General features: G+C 35.0%; 1 protein-coding gene across 2 annotated transcripts in view; it reads right to left on the reverse strand.

Annotated features, from left to right (window-relative positions):
* The window catches only part of LOC134662054 (uncharacterized), a 32,770-nt gene that overhangs the window by 4,331 nt on the left and 10,051 nt on the right, over positions 1-18,388 (reverse strand). Inside the window, exons 2-3 of one of the 2 annotated variants that reach the window (XM_063518323.1) lie at positions 17,667-17,744; positions 9,911-9,946 (exon numbers count right to left, since the gene is read on the reverse strand). In XM_063518323.1, coding sequence (XP_063374393.1) covers positions 9,911-9,946; positions 17,667-17,744 — 114 coding nt within the window. The remainder of the gene's footprint in view (positions 1-9,910; positions 9,947-17,666; positions 17,745-18,388) is intronic. The other variant, XM_063518325.1, reaches the window with a different exon arrangement.

Consider the following 18,388-nt stretch of genomic DNA (forward strand, 5'->3'; position numbering starts at 1 on the left):
AACTTACTATACATGCCTAACTAGTAGCTAATAGCTACTATAGTATAAATAGTTTAAAGTAAAAAAAAAAAGTTATGAATTATAATAACACCTGTCTTCCCCACCCGTACCCAATTTCGCCTTAGCAATTTTTTCGTATGGAAATTATACAAAACCATATCTCAAATCCTAAATCAAATCCAAACCGTAAATGTATAATACGCCCATTCATTCAACGATACAATTTATAGTAGAATTATGATTTAATGCTGGTTGAGGAGAAGTTATGAATGTTGAAGAATTCTAAGGTTCTAAGGCGAATTTAGGGTACATATTTTTTTTTCAACCCCTATTTTCAATGAACTGCAATCTGCAACATTGATTACCGGGGTCTGCAATAGTCTGCATATAAGCTCTGATCTAAGGCTGGGCGCGGCCCAGCGCGCCTTACTGCAATAATGAAAATTGATAACGTTTGTAGGTACTGCCGTTTTATTGCACTCCAGTCATTGACATATATATATCTCAGGACTAGCCTTACGGGCAATAAGAATGGAACATGAATGAGGCCAGTACAGCGCGAGCGGTGTGAAAACGCTGCAACGCGATTGGTCGATGAGTTCGCATCACGCGCGCGCGGCCGCGCGATTGGTCGCAACTAGTTGAGTTAGACTACACGATTGGCTCGAATTCGTGAGTGACACCGAGGAACTTATCTGGGGGCACGGTAGTGCCCCCGCCAAGACGAGCAAAGCGAAGCGCAAGGGCACTACCTACCTTTTCTCGAAGCGCTTCGTCGTTTTTTTGAACCCTCATAACTTGGGTTTGGATTATACCAGATAAACAAAATTCTCGGGATATGATGTCAATAGTGGACTTATTAAACATAAAAAATTTCAATTGCATAGCTCTTATACTTAAGATTTTATTCATATCTAAAAGACCCCAATTTCGTCACTGACTCACTCACTCACTGTTGATCATCAAAACCTCTAGGGTACTTCCTGAAGTCCTAGGAAGCTGAAATTTGGTATGTAAGATAGTATTAGTACACAAACAACAAAATAATTCAAAAACTTGAAATTTTTTGCCCCTAAGGGGGGGAAAAGGGGGGTGGAATTTTGTATGGGAAATCAATAACCGCTGAACCGATTTAGTTGAAATTTGGTATGTAGATAGTTTTTGTAATGGGGAATGGCATTGAATAGTTTTCAACCCCAAAATCACCCCGTAAGGGTGAAAAGGGGGTGAAAAAGGGCGTTAGGGGAAAAGGTGGGTTGAAGTTTGTATGGGGAATCAGTAAAAAGCAGATTGTATAAAAGATGCCCCGATTCGTACGTATTTCAGGATTTTTAATAGTACCTTAAATCACACGTGCGACCGTTTAAATTAGGGGATGGAAGCAACTTACAAAAAGAAGTGAAATCCCACCAAAAACATTTTCATGTAAAATGTTGCCAAGACGAAACCATAAGGCTCGCACTGACAAAAAGTTATCAGATCTCTTGTAGAGCCAAGCTTCTAACTCTACAAGCCCTAACTTTACAAACTCTACACCTTAGTCAAAATATGTGACTTGGCCGTTTCGTTACTCCAAGAACTATTGTATTATAAAAAATAATGAATAGTGAATACATTTTTCACCTTACGTCCATGTGACAGTAGCGAAACGGTCAAGCCACATATTTTGACTAAGGTGTAGAGTTTGTGAAGTTAGGGCTTGTAGAGTTAGAAGCTAGCCAAGCTTCTACAAGAGATCTGATAACTTTTTGTCAGTGCGAGCCTTATGGTTTCGTCTTGGCAACATTTTACATGAAAATGTTTTTGGTGGGATACCATTTTTAGTTTACTTAAGGCGGGTCCTGAGATATAAGTCAATGACTCCAGTCGCAAGTGTCGCAACATCAACCGATTGAAGTGAAAAGGCGTATATCCATAGCTTTTTCTTTGCCTTCACTAGTATAAAACAAAGTCGCTTCCCGCTGTCTGTCTGTCCCATATGTATGCTTAGATCGTTAAAACTACGCAACGGATTTTGATGCGTTTTTATAATCGATAGAGTGATTCACGAGGAAGGTTCATGTATAATTTGATAACCCATGCGAAGCCGGGGCGGGTCGCTAGTTTTTAGGGTTCCGTACCCAAAGGGTAAAAACGGGACCCTATTACTAAGACTCCGCTGTCCGTCCGTCCGTCCGTTCGTCCGTCCGTCCGTCCGTCCGTCTGTCACCAGGCTGTATCTCACGAACAGTAATAGCTAGACAGTTGAAATTTTCACAGATGATGTATTTCTGTTGCCGCTATAACAACAAATACTAAAAACAGAATAAAATAAAGATTTAAGTGGGGCTCCCATACAATAAACGTGATTTGTGACCGAAGTTAAGCAACGTCGGGCGGGGTCAGTACTTGGATGGGTGACCGTTTTTTTGCTTGTTTTGCTCTATTGGATGGTGCGGAACCCTCCGTGCGCGAGTCCGACTCGCACTTGGCCGGTTTTTTTTATTTAATAAAGTTGGAGTAACGAGTCACGATAAGGCCCACAATTTCAAATAAGTATGTAATTACGTTATTTTAATCAACGATGCCATTTAATTATTTTAAGGCCACTTACAAGGGTTGGCTATGAAAATCGAAGTCGCATGATTGAAAATAAACTGGTCAAGTGCGAGTTAGTTTAACTCGCGCACCGAGGGTTCCGTTAAAACTTTCAATTGGCTCATGCAACTATACATAGACACGAAAGATTTTTGACTAATATATATTAAGGCAAATCGGCTAATTTTTTTTGTAATAAATAAAAGTTATCAAGATAGGTAGATGTCTGATTCTATTTTTCCTGTAATAGGTAACTAATATGGTAATATTAATGTTATTTAAAAAATTCATAACTTCGGAGTTAAGAGGGAGAGGATGGTAATATTATTTTTTTTGGAAAACAAAATAAACTGTTTTGGAATGTACAACTTATGTTCATTCAAATGATACCCCACTTGTCCTAAACAGCTACCATCAGTTTGTCACTGACATAAACGCCGTCGAAAACGTAATTTACTTTCTATACATCTCGTTTGCACTAATTGCAAGTACGAGATGTATAGAAAGAAAATGACGTTCTCGATAGCGTAAATGTCAGTTTTGACACTGTGAGTAACTCATGGTACGGGCTCTAGTAGCTAGTTTGTTGTTGTCCTAGTAACATTGAATTTTGGAATAAAACATTACATTCAGATATGAGGTGAAATCTAATTCTCTATATAATCAATTTATTTACTTAGGTACATAGTTTTATTTCAAGTCAGTTCGTTTATCCCAAATAATTATTTACCGAATATTTGCCAAACAGTTCAAGTGAAATCTTTCCCAATCACAAGAAATATCATAAAATATACGATAGACACGTGCGTGGCTTGTTAACTACTCACGTCCATAAATCCTAAATACTACAAACTTATCTTTACACTTGCCAAAAACTTGAGGCTCGATTCTTGTACTATCAGTAATACACTAAACTGATCATGGATAGACTTTATTCCTTTGCATTAAGAGCTACAATTAGTCAGTTTACTGTCTTAACCATGGTAAATCCTAAAATTTCCGCGCACGTAAAACTAAACTTGTAATGTAAATACTTGATCTCATGAGATTCAGAAGCTGTTAGGCTATTTCCTACAAAATGTTTCAGTAAAACTGTAAATATCATTCCGGTTAACGAGGGTACAGATGTGATCAAAAGGTTTGTTCGGGTACTTATAATTAAATTATTATACATCGTGTACTTAATGTGACGGAGGAAATTGTAAACAACGGTAAGGAGACAGTAAAAAATGCAATATATGACAAGCTGGAGCACTTTTGACGGAAACGGAAAGCTGAAATAACCTTAATTTAGAAATACGCTGATTTTTTTAGGATTAAGGAAGCGAACAAATTGGTAGGTAGTTTTTAAATACATAAATTTGATAATTATTTCTATTTATGAACTCTTTTAACTGCAGGTTTGCCTAGTTTCGTAAATTAATTGTAAAAATATATCCAGAGGAAAATGGGGACTACGTTTGTAAGGAAAAGCGGTTGTCTAATTACTAATATCCTCTTAAGATCATTCGTTCACGTAACTATTACGGTACCTACCAGATTGTACAAGTATATAATACTATTAATTATTAACCCTTTTACAGGCGGAGGTTAAATATGGGTAAACGTCAACCGTCATGCCCTTTAATGGATATAAGTCGGTTGAGACTGGTTTGTAAACTTTCCCGATTAATTACAGGAGGAAGCCTGATAATACCATTTGGCCGTAAGTCCGCCATCCGCACTTAGTTTTGTGCAATGAACTTCATATAAATAACGTTGAAGTTGTATATATAAATGACAATGTATGACATATTAAATATATTAATAACGGGTCACTCACGTATTTTAAGTCGAAAACGCTCGACATGTTTCACTCTGTACCGTGGAGCGTCCTCAGGAGCTTGCATTAACGGTGAACCGGTGACGTTGGCGGTGAATACGTGAGTGACCTGTTTTTAATATATTTTTTCTACTCCCGTACTTTTATTTGTCATTTAAAGGGTCGTTCACACACCTTTAAACCCCTATCTTATAGTTGTCAAGACAAGTCTTTAGTCTATTCCCCAAAAAAGTATTTGCGCATACACGCAGTTTCTTTTTGGCGATTTTACGATACTTCGTGTAATGACCACTTGTTAAATTTACTATTTTATTTCTAAGTAAGTGCTTGGTCGTAGAAAAAGTATTGTATCGTATAGTAAGTATCGTCTCGGGGTCTTTATATATGAGGCCGACTGTTCCTTGTGACATCGTGTCGATCATAAAAAATCTTAAAAACAAGCACAGTGTCGGACATGATGATATATGTACTAAAGCTATTAAACAGGTATCCCATATCATAGCATTCCCAATTAGTCATGTAATGAACTTATCCATTTCAAGTTGTATTTATCCTGTTCAACTGAAACCTGTGATTGTTAAACCTCTGTTTAAGAAGGGAGACAAATACAATATATCTAATTACAGACCAATTGCCTTAGCCTCGGTATTTTCAAAGATATTTGAGAAAGTTATATATGAAGCTTTATATAACTATCTGGAAAAGTATAACCTGCTAGCTACTGAACAAAAGGGTTTTCGTAAAAAGAAAACTATTAATATAGCTATATACGATTTGGTCTACCCTGTAATTTCGAAAATTGACAAACGACAGCATATATGCGCCATTTTTATGGATTTAAGTAAAGCGTTTGACTATGTGAACCATTCGTTACTTCTAAAAAAGCTAGATGCATATGGTATCCGCGGAAATGTTTGGGATCTTTTACAATCATATTTAAGTAACAGAGAGCAGACTACGGAACTCACTCAAATATGTTTGAATACGAAAGAGGAAAGGTCATACAAATTGGATGTGCGTATGTTGAGATATGGTGTGCCTCAAGGTAGCGTATTAGGGCCACTGTTATTTCTACTCTGCATCAACGATCTCCATAAACATGTCAAGCACCCTATGGTCTTATTTGCAGACGACAGTACAGTTATAATTGAATGTAAAGATATTAATAATTATGAAATGGAAATTAATGATACTATAAATGATATAATAAAATGGCTTAATGTTAATAATCTGACTATAAATATGAATAAAACTAAAATAATGCACTTTCGACAAAACACACCCATGTCTGTTGACTCTACTGTGCCTCTTCATATTTGAAACTGCTGTTTTTGTAAAAACAAATCTGCATTTATTTAAACAAGTGTCACAGATATTTAACAGAGATACCTACCGTGCCGACAACCTTTGTACAGTATTTTCACGTACTGCATTAATGCGAAAAAGTGTGTTTTGTCTGGCGAGCAAGATCTTTAACAAAATTCCTATAGCTCTAAGAATGAAACCATTGCACTTGTTTAAAAATGACCTGAATAATTTATTAATTTCTAAGTGCTATTATTCGTTGCCAGAGTTTCTTGGTGACACTTTAAATTAGCTTGTAAATAATTGGTGAATGGAAGTATTGTATATATGCATGACTTTTTGACATAAAAATATGAATAGATTTTAATAAATAATTATGAATTTGTAATACGCGCAATTATGATTAAGTTATTGTATAATTGATTAATTTCTTTAGTTAAGTATATTTGCTTGTAATAATGTAATATAATTGGTATGTGTATACCTAATTTCAAATTTGTATGCCGGCCGGCGAAACATAGCGTTCTCAAATACTTTTTGTACCTATCCAACACTGTTACCTATGTTTACAAATAAATAATTTGTCTTGTCTTGTCTTGTCTTGTATGCAACGTTGTTTAACTGAGTCAAAAAATACTCGTGGCATCTTTATTAACAATTTTCGGCTTCGCCTCAAATTGTTACTCACGCCACTCGCCTTTTTTGACCCCTCTTAACAACGGTTGCATAAAATACTATAATATGTCTGGGTCTCACGCAACTTTTGTTAAACAATGTATGACTATTACTGAATAAATGATATGATATGATATGATATAGGTAATAAAAAGGCAAAATATTCGAAAATTTTCAATAACCGCGTCGCACTTGCGCCGACAGGAGTAAAACTGCCATTCAAGCAGCCTAATAATCTATGTTACTGATTAAAATTCATCCTTTTCCTCATACGAGTATAATGGCCCGCGTGTTTAATTTTCAAAGCAAAGCCTGACATGGGGCTTAACCGTGACAGGTGACGATAATTATTGTTCACGCATTTACGTGCTTCTTTGTTTCTGTGCTCATATTTGCATACGAACATTAATTTCGAAATTATCAAGTTCCAGTATAAACAGCAACACTCTGTGCATCGGTGGATCTTATTACAAAAGGCATAAATTAAATTAAATTAAATAACGTTTATTTCAAGCTCGTGGCTCATAAAATGTTAGTTATGTACAATAAAAATAACTTAAAAACTATGTTAGTTACAATAAATACCTTAACTAACCTAACCTAATAGTACACCGCTACTGGGCCCATGAAGCCCACAACAGTGCACCATGTACGGACAGTCAACTCTATCCGCAATCGTAGATAGGATGGTGTTGGGGCTGGCGCGCACGCGCCGTACTAGCGATGCGGCTCGCAGGCCACCGATGGACAGTTAAAGAGTGTGGGTGATGGTACATTCGCCATCAGATATATCGGAGCGGCTAAGGGTCCCACAAATATCTGAACACGCCTCTATTGTCAGGGCGTTAGAGTGCGTGTTCAGATATTGTGAACATCTCGGCCGCTTCGATATATCTGATGGCAAATGTACGTAAAAATACTGTTAGTCTGTGCGAAAAGAGAAGAGTCTTGGAATGTACTCGTATTATCTCTTATTCTCTTTCCGAAGAGACTCTAAATGTTGACGGTCTGGTGTCCGGCAACGGAACATATATATTTATCGTAATATAGGTATATATTTATATTGTAAAAAAATTATTTCCTATTTTCTTTCTCTCTTATTAGGACTTTCTTAAAGAAATTAAAAAAAAACAAAGAGTCAGTCTCACAAGTACTACGTCAATTAGGATGCTTCTGTGCTTTGTTAGGTAGGTATGTATTATTGTCAAGTTAATGCAAACTTAGCAAAAATTATAGCATGGTCGGAATCTATTACTGTACAAAATTTATTACTATCTAAATATTTAGGTGTAGGAAGGATATTTAATATTTAAGTCGATTATAGGTACTATTACGGTTCATAAAATACAGCCCGACAAACGAACGTTATGTTTGCACTCTTCTGTTACAGAACTCAATAACACCAATAAAAGCAAAAGAACCCGTAAAAACATATCCCTCTTTCATTAACCATCGAATTGTAAATTATACAAAACAACTTTTACGATCGAGCTCTATTATCATAAATATCAGTTACATTAATCCAGGCTTACTGGATATCTGGATATCGATATACTATCTGGATAAGACTCAATAGCCGCTTAAGTTCATATTTCGCAAATTTAAGCCTTATCGAAAGTTATCGTGCTCATTTGGTCACTCAAATTGATTAATAATTGTTTTGGTAGTGAACCAGCTCATATTTTGAGGTAGGTAATGTATTTTGAGACTACCTCAACTACCAGACCGAGCACATATGACAATCGACGTAAATACGGATATGCGCCCCCGTACACATTTAGTATGTGAGCGCGACCGCTTATTTCAGTTGCACCTACAAGGTACTTACTCATATGAATTAAAAATATTTACAAAAATTAAGCTTTTTTTATGCTTAATGTGGTATACTCGTATGTGGTGACCTTAAAGGCTACATAATGCGGTGTCTGTAATTTAGCTACATTGTGTCATAACTATTGAGGCAATTTTCATAGTGACAAAAAAAAACGAAAACAAAGGTGACATTTAAGCAACGACTGCAGCATCAGCAGAATTACGGTTGCAATTACACTGCTACGTGCCTTTACTGGGGCGATGTATCTGTGAATTTTCTGCATAAAATGAGCAGCATTAATACCGTAAAGGAACCTTCATGGTCCAACTCGAAAATGGCCCAAAACTATCGCAAATCGAAAGCATACATATTACATAACTTAGCACGCATGTAGCTTGTGTAGGTAAGAAAAAAATAAGTAAAAAAAAACCGGCCAAGTGCGAGTCGGAGTCCAAGGGCTCCGTACATTAAGTGTGACACACGTTTGACTGCACATTTCTAATAGGTTTTCCTGTCATCTATAGGTAAAGAACTATTTTGTGTATCTTTTTCATAGACCCAGTAGTTTGGGAGATAAAGGGCCCTCCCTTGGGGGATGGTCGGACAGACAGACAGACGGACGCATGAGTGAGGCTATAAAGGTTCCATTTTTTCCTTTTGAGGTACGAAACCCTAAAAATTATCTTACATACATACGCTTACCTACATTCACGCCAAGATTCATGCTTTCATTCGGATGACAGTGATACCGCCCGCGTCAACAACTCAGATTCAAAATATGTATTTTCTTAGAATCAAAGAGTTTATTACTCGTATACCCAGAACAGCTAATGTGAGGTGTCGTAATATTGCTTCGCTTTAAGCTGTGACTGACAGACGAATTTGCATCATAAGCTCTAGATTACCTAGTCAACAGGAGACTGGAAATTAAATATTAGTCGCTCCCCGTGAGAGACAGAACATTTTGATACAATTTGTTGCGCAATATAATGTTATAAAAGCTTGGAATAAGCTGGTAAGAATCGTAAACCGTAAATAGGCCAAAATATAATTCAGTCAAGTAGGTAAGTTGTTAAATGTACCTTTTCTTGACTTTTCATGACAACGTGATGCGAGGCACTAACGCGGCTCATACGTTTCAAAATTTGACAGCTAGGCCCCCAGCTAGCCAAGGTGACAATTGTACATCGACCAAACCCAAATGAACAATAATAATGTATCGGGATGACAGATGAACGAAAAGTCACGTGACTATTTCCATACATTATGTAAGTTTCGATTGGCGTTTGCATCAACGATTGCTATCTTGGCTAGGCCCCTAAAGTCAGATCAGGTTGGCCTAGTTCCTAAGGGACTCACAAATATAATGGTTGAACTGTTTTTCTAATTGAATTGAAAACATGAATAAAACGATGATAACTGTTATTAATTTATTTATTTTATTTTATTTTTATTAATCTGCAGCGGTATCATGGTCGTGTTTTTATCACCTGTCATGTCATGCGTCACTTTCGCACTTACATACTTGTTAGAACGTGACAGGCATGGCGACAAATGATAAAGAGCCGGCCATCTTAGCCCCTCTGTAGTCAATTTTAATTAAATTTTGGAACATGATCCGACGATACGGTACGTGAGTACTAGTCTCTCGGTAGTTCAAATCGCACGTAAGTAAATACACCTATACGTTTACAATAAATAAGTAAATGATAACTTACCTCCCCAACACGAATGTCCGTAACTTAGACACGATCCTGAAAAGAAAAAAAATATTTAATAAGTTAAATTGGTTTCGTTGTACCGGTAGACCCAAATGATTTAAATTTTATTTATAAACACTATTTTTAAAATAAATAAACACTAAAATAATGAGTAATTTTAATTATACCGAATATTTCATTTTAAGAGGTGGGTAGATAAACAAATTAGGATGTATTATTTCACCTTGTTTATTTACCTTGTCAAAAATATTCATGGTTATTTAAGAATATTGTTTTACAGTACCTAATGAATAACTAATTTTATTAAAATTTGCTTTACCGTTGCTATTTTATTAAATTGTTTCTCGTTACATTATTTAATAAACATTAATTTCGTTTTCAGTTTGTCCTCAGACAATATATTTATTTCGCAAAGTGTATACAAATGATCAATGATGTAAGGTGGTGCCCACACACTGCACATTTGCCGAGGTGTGTAGGCATCATACCGGCTAAAGGAGCTATTTTCGTTTGGGTTCTGATAATAGAAATTATTTTATTCTTACTTTTTAGAACCGTTTTAACGAGCAGTTATGGTTTGGCAAGCCATTTCCGTCAGTAGAAAAAGGCGGCGGCGGCGGGGATGTAGGCGCGAAGGGTGGTCCTCCCATGGAAAGTTTGAATTTAGCGCCTTTTTCTACTAACATACCTAGTGGGTTTGCCAGAGTATATGGGGCATTCTCTATGAAAAGGGACCTTATTGTCGATGGCGCTTACGCCGCACAACGTCGCGCGGCATTGTATTTATATCGGAGCATCGTTAATAATGGCGTAACCGCCATCGACAATAAGGTCCCTTTTCATAGATAACGTCACACATATTTGCCGTACCGTGATAATACAGCGTTTTTGGTTGTAAAAGCGTTCAGACCAATCAAAATAACTTTTGAGTATATTCATCAATATAATGACTGCTGAAATAATATGACATCAGACTGTTGAAATAATAAATAAATAAATCATAATTGATTATCGTATATTTATTATTTTGTACATGATGAAATTTAGTATTATGACAATAGATGAATCTGAATCTATAATAGGTACCTTTCCATTCATGGGCAAGTACTTAGAGCAGTCATAGTAAAAATACTACTTATAAACAAATAAAAAAACAACGGGTTGCACTCCGGGAGTGCCGACAGAAGCGAAAACTCAATGACTAGTCCAAAATATCTGCAGCACTATGTATAATTGACCCATCCTCCTTTCTATTGAAAAACTTTAGTCCCGAAATTGCTGGTCAGTGAGCTTGTTTGAAAACCGAAATTCAAATTTGTAGCTTTAATTGTTTAAAATTCGAATAGAAATTGTAAAGTTACCTTGCAGACCTCGCATCTAAATATATTTGATCATGATATTTTGAGTTTTATTCACCAGTACTCTAGAGTTCACTTTTATTAGCGATTTCATCAAGATGTAGCTTTATTGAATTATATTTGAGTGATATAAAGTTAGAATGTAGGTAACTGTGAGATCCTCGTATTTCAGCCCGTACAAGATTAGAACCTTTTTCATGTAATGTCATTGAGTTTTTCTTTATTGATTTAAATGCCATCTAATTGAGTGGCCATCTAAACCTTACGGTCACGTGATCGCCTTACGGTCACGTGATCGCCTTACGCTGTCTCGAGTTTATCATTTTTTCCCCACCTCAAAAAGTGCCCAGCGCCGCTAAAGAACTTTTCACTTCAAAAATTATAAGCATTATAGAAAGTGGAAAGTATAATACGGCACTTTACGTAATATAATATCTATTTTACCCAACGAGAACTCGACCCAGGTAATATATATGCAATAAAGTGGCATCACTGGACGTCATGTTCATTTTAATTAACAGGATCCTGATACCTCAATTCAATCTATTTCGTAAAAACTACTTCGAGGGTGGATTTGGGCCAACATGCATATGGATTTTACTTATAATTTAACCTATTTGAAATTTTATTAAGTGTACGTGTATAGAATGAAAGCTAAGTACTTAATCAAGCGAATGTTTTGCAAAGATAACGAGGCAATCTGCATGGCACAATTTGAGCGATGGGGTACAATTGAATATCTTAGTAACCACAAATTTAGTGAGTTATGGATTAATTTTATGTTTTTTACTAGAATAGCTACCATCACGCTCCGCGATTTATTTTTTATTTTATTTATAAATGATTTTGCAAGAACCCTAAATGGCATAACAATCCGATCTGATGACTGTACATGAGATTTAGATTATATGAATATGTTACTTGAATGTTCATGTTAAATTTCATGTTATTTCAGAATGTCGTTTAAAAATGAGTGACTGTGATTGTATGGTGGCGGTTTGTGTCACTTTAATGTTTAAGTTAATTAAAAATTCATTCATTCATTCTTTCAGTAGTTTTTATATTCCTTGTTTTATTTTAAATTTATTTAGGGTTGTTAGTTTTAATTTAGTATTATTTATAGATATATTTAGTTCATAACTTATTTATTTGTCTTTTTACTGTCTTTATCAATGAAATAAATTTTATTACCTGTTAAAAAAAACACTTGTACTTAGGTCTTAATTGATCTTTGGTTGATCTATTTTAGTGTTACAGTTACAAACGTACAATCACACTGAAGACAAAGGTGCATTTACCGTGAGTGCTCTTATTGGCCACTTCTCCAGTAATCCAATCGGCCTAGGCCTTAGATGCACTAGGTTATGTCTGTGCTGGCTACTAAAGTGGTTGATTAAGTGAAGAGGTAGGGCCCTTGAGGCTGCTCACATTTCATTTTGTGGAAAACATTCGCGATGCGCGCAGTAAGACACAAGTCGATATTTTTCATCGGTGTCTTTTATGTACACCAATACATTTTAAAGTATGAAAATCGTACCGCCCAAATACCTAATAAAATAGGCTTCATTGTATTTAGAAGCTTCATTTTGACAAATCAAAGTTGAATTTATCTTGGCAAATTTTGATTTGTAGTCGGTTGGAGGTTAACATTTTAACTACAAATACAAATACTTTATTTATAACGCCAAGTTAGGTACATGTCATGATGGTGGGATGGATCTACAAGAACTCACTTTGACAAAGTTAAAATATATAATAAAATAAAATATTTAGAATTATGGGAACGGAAACGGTATTTTTTCGTTCTTTGCTAATTACTTCATTTCTAATTGGGCAATCTTATAATACGAAGTCGTAACCTAAATACACAACTGAGTCCTACATTTCTAGTATAAAATAATTCGAAAAATATGGTTATTTCTAAGTTTTTGCAAAAAACCGGTTCCGATCCCTGCCTATAGGTACCTATGGTCCCACTTAAAGTCACATTCGTGTAAGGTACGTTGGAGAAACTTCGAAAGCAGGATTATTTTGAAAATTACTAATCCTTACTAAAATTAGAAGCACTTTTTACTGTATAAGTAAATAGCAATAGTAAGCGAAATCTTAAGTATTGCAGGTAGTGAAAGTGCTGCCAAAATACCCATGAAGTGCATCGGGTTTAATAGATATTAGCAATTTTCAAAATTATTGCGCTTTCGGAGGTACCACAATATATACAGGGTGTCCCAAGAAGTAGTGATATACTGAAGCTGGGAGGTAGAGGACCTAGAGGGCTATCTGAATCACCCCCATGTATGTTCCGAGATTTTTCGTATTTTCGGAGTTATGATTTTTTTTAATTTTTCACCTATCGCCGAGTACGATGAGATTTTTATTTATGGTGACGTGAATTATTGCGGTAGATGCTTGATTTTTTTTTGTGTGCTACGCTGATAGATGCCTATCTATCAGCGTAGCAATTCAGTATGGTAACATTTACTATCGTTAGATCTTTGAATGGAATTAAAAAAAATAATAATGCCAAGAAAGATAAAATTACCCAGTATGTTCACAATTTCAAGGGCGCTTAGAAAAATAAAACCTACTGCGTAATTTTATCTTTCTTGGCATTAAATTTTTTTTTAAATTCCATTTAGAGATCTAACGATAGTAAATATTACCATACTGAATTGGCCTATCTATCAGCTTAGCACACAAAAAAAATCAAGCATCTACCGCAATCATTCACGTCACCATAAATAAAAATCTCATCGTACTCGGCGATAGGTGAAAAATTAAAAAAAATCATAACTCCGAAAATACGAAAAATCGCGGAACATACATGGGGGTGATTCAGATAGCCCTCTAGGTCCTCTACCTCCCAGCTTCAGTATATCACTACTTCTTGGGACACCCTGTATATGTACCTTAAATAAAAGGTACTTATGGAGGACATTTCTTAACTGTCAGAGCCAGTTAAAATGTACTTTTAATCAACATGTATATATTCTATATGTTGAGTAGTAAGATGCCAGCTATGGTGCATTAAGGAAACTTCCTAAGCGGGATAATTTTGGAACTGGCAAATATCTACTAAGCTAGAAGCATTTGCTATTATAGCAACAGTAAGATGCCTTGGTAAGCGTTGCAGTAACGTAAGTGTTGCTAAAGTATGAAGTGCATCTGATGTCGAGATCCGACGCCGCATCAAGGTGCGAGATGTGGGTGACGTCATTACCAAGCTTAAATGGAGTTGGGCGGGACATGTTGCCAGGCAGAGTGATGGTAGGTGGACCAAAATGTTGACGGATTGGTGGCCGCTTTCGGATGAAGATGCGCCTGGCGTCCGTTGGCTCGTTGTGTGGGCGACGTTCGAAAAATCGCGGGGCAGTTTTGGATGGGACTAGCCCAGGACCAGGATAAGTAAGTGGTGTACATAGAGAGGCCTATGCTCAACTGTGGGCGACTGAAGGCTAAAATGATCTGAAGTTACTCTGATCCCAAAGGATCTCAAATAAACCCATCTTCGTCGGTAAGTAAATGCAATTTTAAATTCATTTCTCAGAAAACGAGTCATAGCTAGGAATTCTATAAACATCCAATCAAACTGTGCGAACCTGTTTATTGAACATAAATCCAGCCGAATGATTTCCCTGAGGACTCATACGCTTAGCGTGTTTCTAAACGCAATATGACGTGTTCATATTTTAAAACATTGTTTGAATTTTGTGATTATTGGTGGAATTAAAATGATTTTAAACGGGTTATAAAGTATTTTACTTGCGTATTATTAAGTAGAATAAGCGCTCGATAATCTTTCGATCCGGTTTGAGGATCTTCAACTGGTGGACGTTTACACATCGCGTGCTGGATCAGTAGAGACTGTGCTCCCTCGAGTTTTATGTTTATAAATTGTTTGAGATTAAAGTTATATTGATTGCAAAAGGGATAGCTTGGAAATATGTGGCTTGCTGAAAACTGTTTTATGATAGAAACTAATGTTTTTAAATCCTCCAGAGTATCTGCATTTTATTCGTTATTATTTTTATTATTTGTATCTTGTTACCCAGTTTAATTGTGGACGAATGTCTTTGACATTATTATTTTTTAAACCCCTCAATTTTTCCTATGTGGATATATATCTACTCGATTCTTAAATGTATATTAACTGTTTTCTTAGATTACTAACGATTTTCTCAGAAAAAGACACTTTAAACGAAACGCTTTGCATATAATCAGATAACGAAACCTTGACACTACCCGCGAAACCTATTTCACTACTAATTAAACTTCTAAGAACCCGTCCTTCCGTGTGTAAATAAATGTGCAATAATTGTATAAATAATTCAACGATCGCATGTTTGTGGAAAGTGACAATTTTCCCTTGGCACTAACTAGCTCTGGGAACGGGTACAGAGTAGGGAAGCGCAGAGGCTACCGTCTATTGTTAAGCACTTTACACACCTTAGGTGCTTAATAACCGACGATAGGGGCCCAGGGGTGTAAAGCGCTTTACCATGAAAACAAAATGCATATAGTTATATGCAATGCTAATAAATGTGCACTAACTGATGTGAATATTATTTATTCTTTTTGTCGTCAAATTGCACCTATACCAGTGATGTAAAAACTGTTTATTGTGAATTGAACAAGTACTTATTTTTTAAGCCCAGTTATGCAATGGCGTATGGGAACGCCTTTCTATAGATTTAGATTTAGATATTTATTCTCATAATATGAAATTACATTATAAATTATGATAAACTAATATACATGAATTTATATTATGATCACACATAGCTTAACACATGATGTTAGGTTTATAAATTTACGTATTGTGCTGACGAAATCTAATATATTATATTATATATATTATATTATATTCAATACCGGCATTACCTACAAGTACACATAAATTTTGGATCATCGTGCATTTTATTTTATTTCTTCTTATAAAAGCCACTAAACTAGAAAATACAAACCTTGACCTTTTTGGTTGTATTATTTAGTTATTTACATTGATATATAAAAGTGTCATGCTCATGCAAGACATCCAGTTAACATTCAATTTGTTAAATACCAGCCCTAAGTTAAAATCATGTGTTGCTATTTTTATGTTGAAAGCATACATTTAACAGTATAATATTATACTGTGTATATATTTGAATTCGTCGTGCGTTGGTGTAAAATACATTCAATGAAAAGCGTAACATACAAAAATCTACTACGATGTTCAAACTTATACAGTTCCACTTGATGTCAATAGCGAAGATTTCTACAGTGTGATTTTATTAATAAAAATACATTTATTATTTTATACATTTAACATTTTGCGTCGTGCAGTTTATAAACAAGTAAGCCTCCTGACTACTTTGTTCAAGTGTTCGAGCTACCATAATATATTATCTAGTTGCGTATATGGCAGTATTGTTGATAGCTAAAGTTCTGTAAAGCACTTGCTAATTTTTTTAATGCACAGTCTTTAATGAACTAAAATTGGACCAAACAAATCATTTTTATCCGACAAATTAAAAGTGAAAACGCGTTAATTTTTACATAATTATGCTATACTGATTAAAAAATAATTGAAGAGCCTATTACATGTTAATTTAAGGGTCTAAATATTTTTGAAATTTAGTGAATTAATGTTTTAATGTTTATTTGGGCACAAACGGTACAATAATTCTTACAGATAGTAATATTATTCAATACATGAACCAATGAAGTTTCCACTAACTACTAACGCGTATACAAAAAAAAACAGAACGGAATAACACAGATATATCAACAGAACAAACATTTTCGGCATTACTAATGAATTTAAAAATAAAAGAGATAATTAATAAAAAAAAATAGTTAAAAATGAAAATATTCTAAACATTAAGTATTTAAAACACTAAGAACCTCATACTTAAACTTAAGTAAAGGAGTTAAACATATCAATATGTGAGAAAAGATTATTATAATTACACTTGCACGCTTTATCAATGAAGGAATTCGCTTTATATTTTTTTCGCGTAAAGGGGATATGAAAGAGTTTTTGATATCGTGTGTTCAAACGAGGCGTTCTAAAATTATTTTTATTTATCCTTTCCTTCTCCCTTCCTTGTCCTTGATCCTTTAATGTGCGCCGTCGTTCTATAATATATTCAAAAATAATATATATTGAATATATTAAAAAAGCTCGACTTCTAAAGGTAGGGATAATACTACCGCTCGTTTCATTTAAATTTTTTCAAAAGTTATATTCAAACAAATTGGGTCCAATTTCAGTTCTTTTACGGATGCGATTAACCTGAACAACAAAATAAATCAATCGTACTGTGCACACATCTATAGTAAATATACTGACATTTGGCAGTCGAACGCACCGTGCATGTTTTGACAGCGAAAGCGCATGCGTCCTGACATACCTCCGCGTTGACTTCGCCACCCGTTGACTTTCTCATAGAGTCCCGCCGACTTGCTACCTATTCTGTTAATTCTCTGTTCTGTGGACGACACAATCATATTAAAAATATATATAGAAAAACACACATTTTTCACGCAGGAGTTTCATGTACTTAAAGCACTTATTCTGAGGTTTATAGTGGAACCTGTATTAGATATATTTTTCTTAAAATCCATAAAAAATGGACAGATAGTGAGAATAAATAATATGACGTATAATTGAGTACCTAAAGAGAGTAACCCTTGTTTTTCTTGTGCATGTCGTTTTTAGTTTTAGAATACCTATTAATTAGAAACTATTAGATATTCTACTTAAGATTGTTACTATATATTTAAATGTCTCTTTCTTTTATAAATGTAGTTATTAACGTGTGCATTTGTAAGTAGGTAGGTATGACTTGTTTGAATAGTGTCGAATCCAAAGGATTTCTTTTCGGTAGGTACATTATTATATACAACGAAAAAAATAATCACATAGGCCTTAGAAAGGAAAATAACACATATTGTTGGTTGTTTTCCATGTAGGTATGTAAAAGCGGAGAAAATAACAAAATAAAATTACGTGTTCAACCCAACTTATGTTGAACTCAATCGAGAATCACAATTTCCTTTTTAAAGCGAAGTTATTTTCAAGGTTAATAATATATACCTAATAAAGGAAAGTGGAAATGTGAAAAAGTGTGAT

This window comes from Cydia amplana, chromosome 2 (assembly GCF_948474715.1).
Source record: "Cydia amplana chromosome 2, ilCydAmpl1.1, whole genome shotgun sequence".
Classification (NCBI taxonomy): Eukaryota; Metazoa; Arthropoda; class Insecta; order Lepidoptera; family Tortricidae; genus Cydia; species Cydia amplana.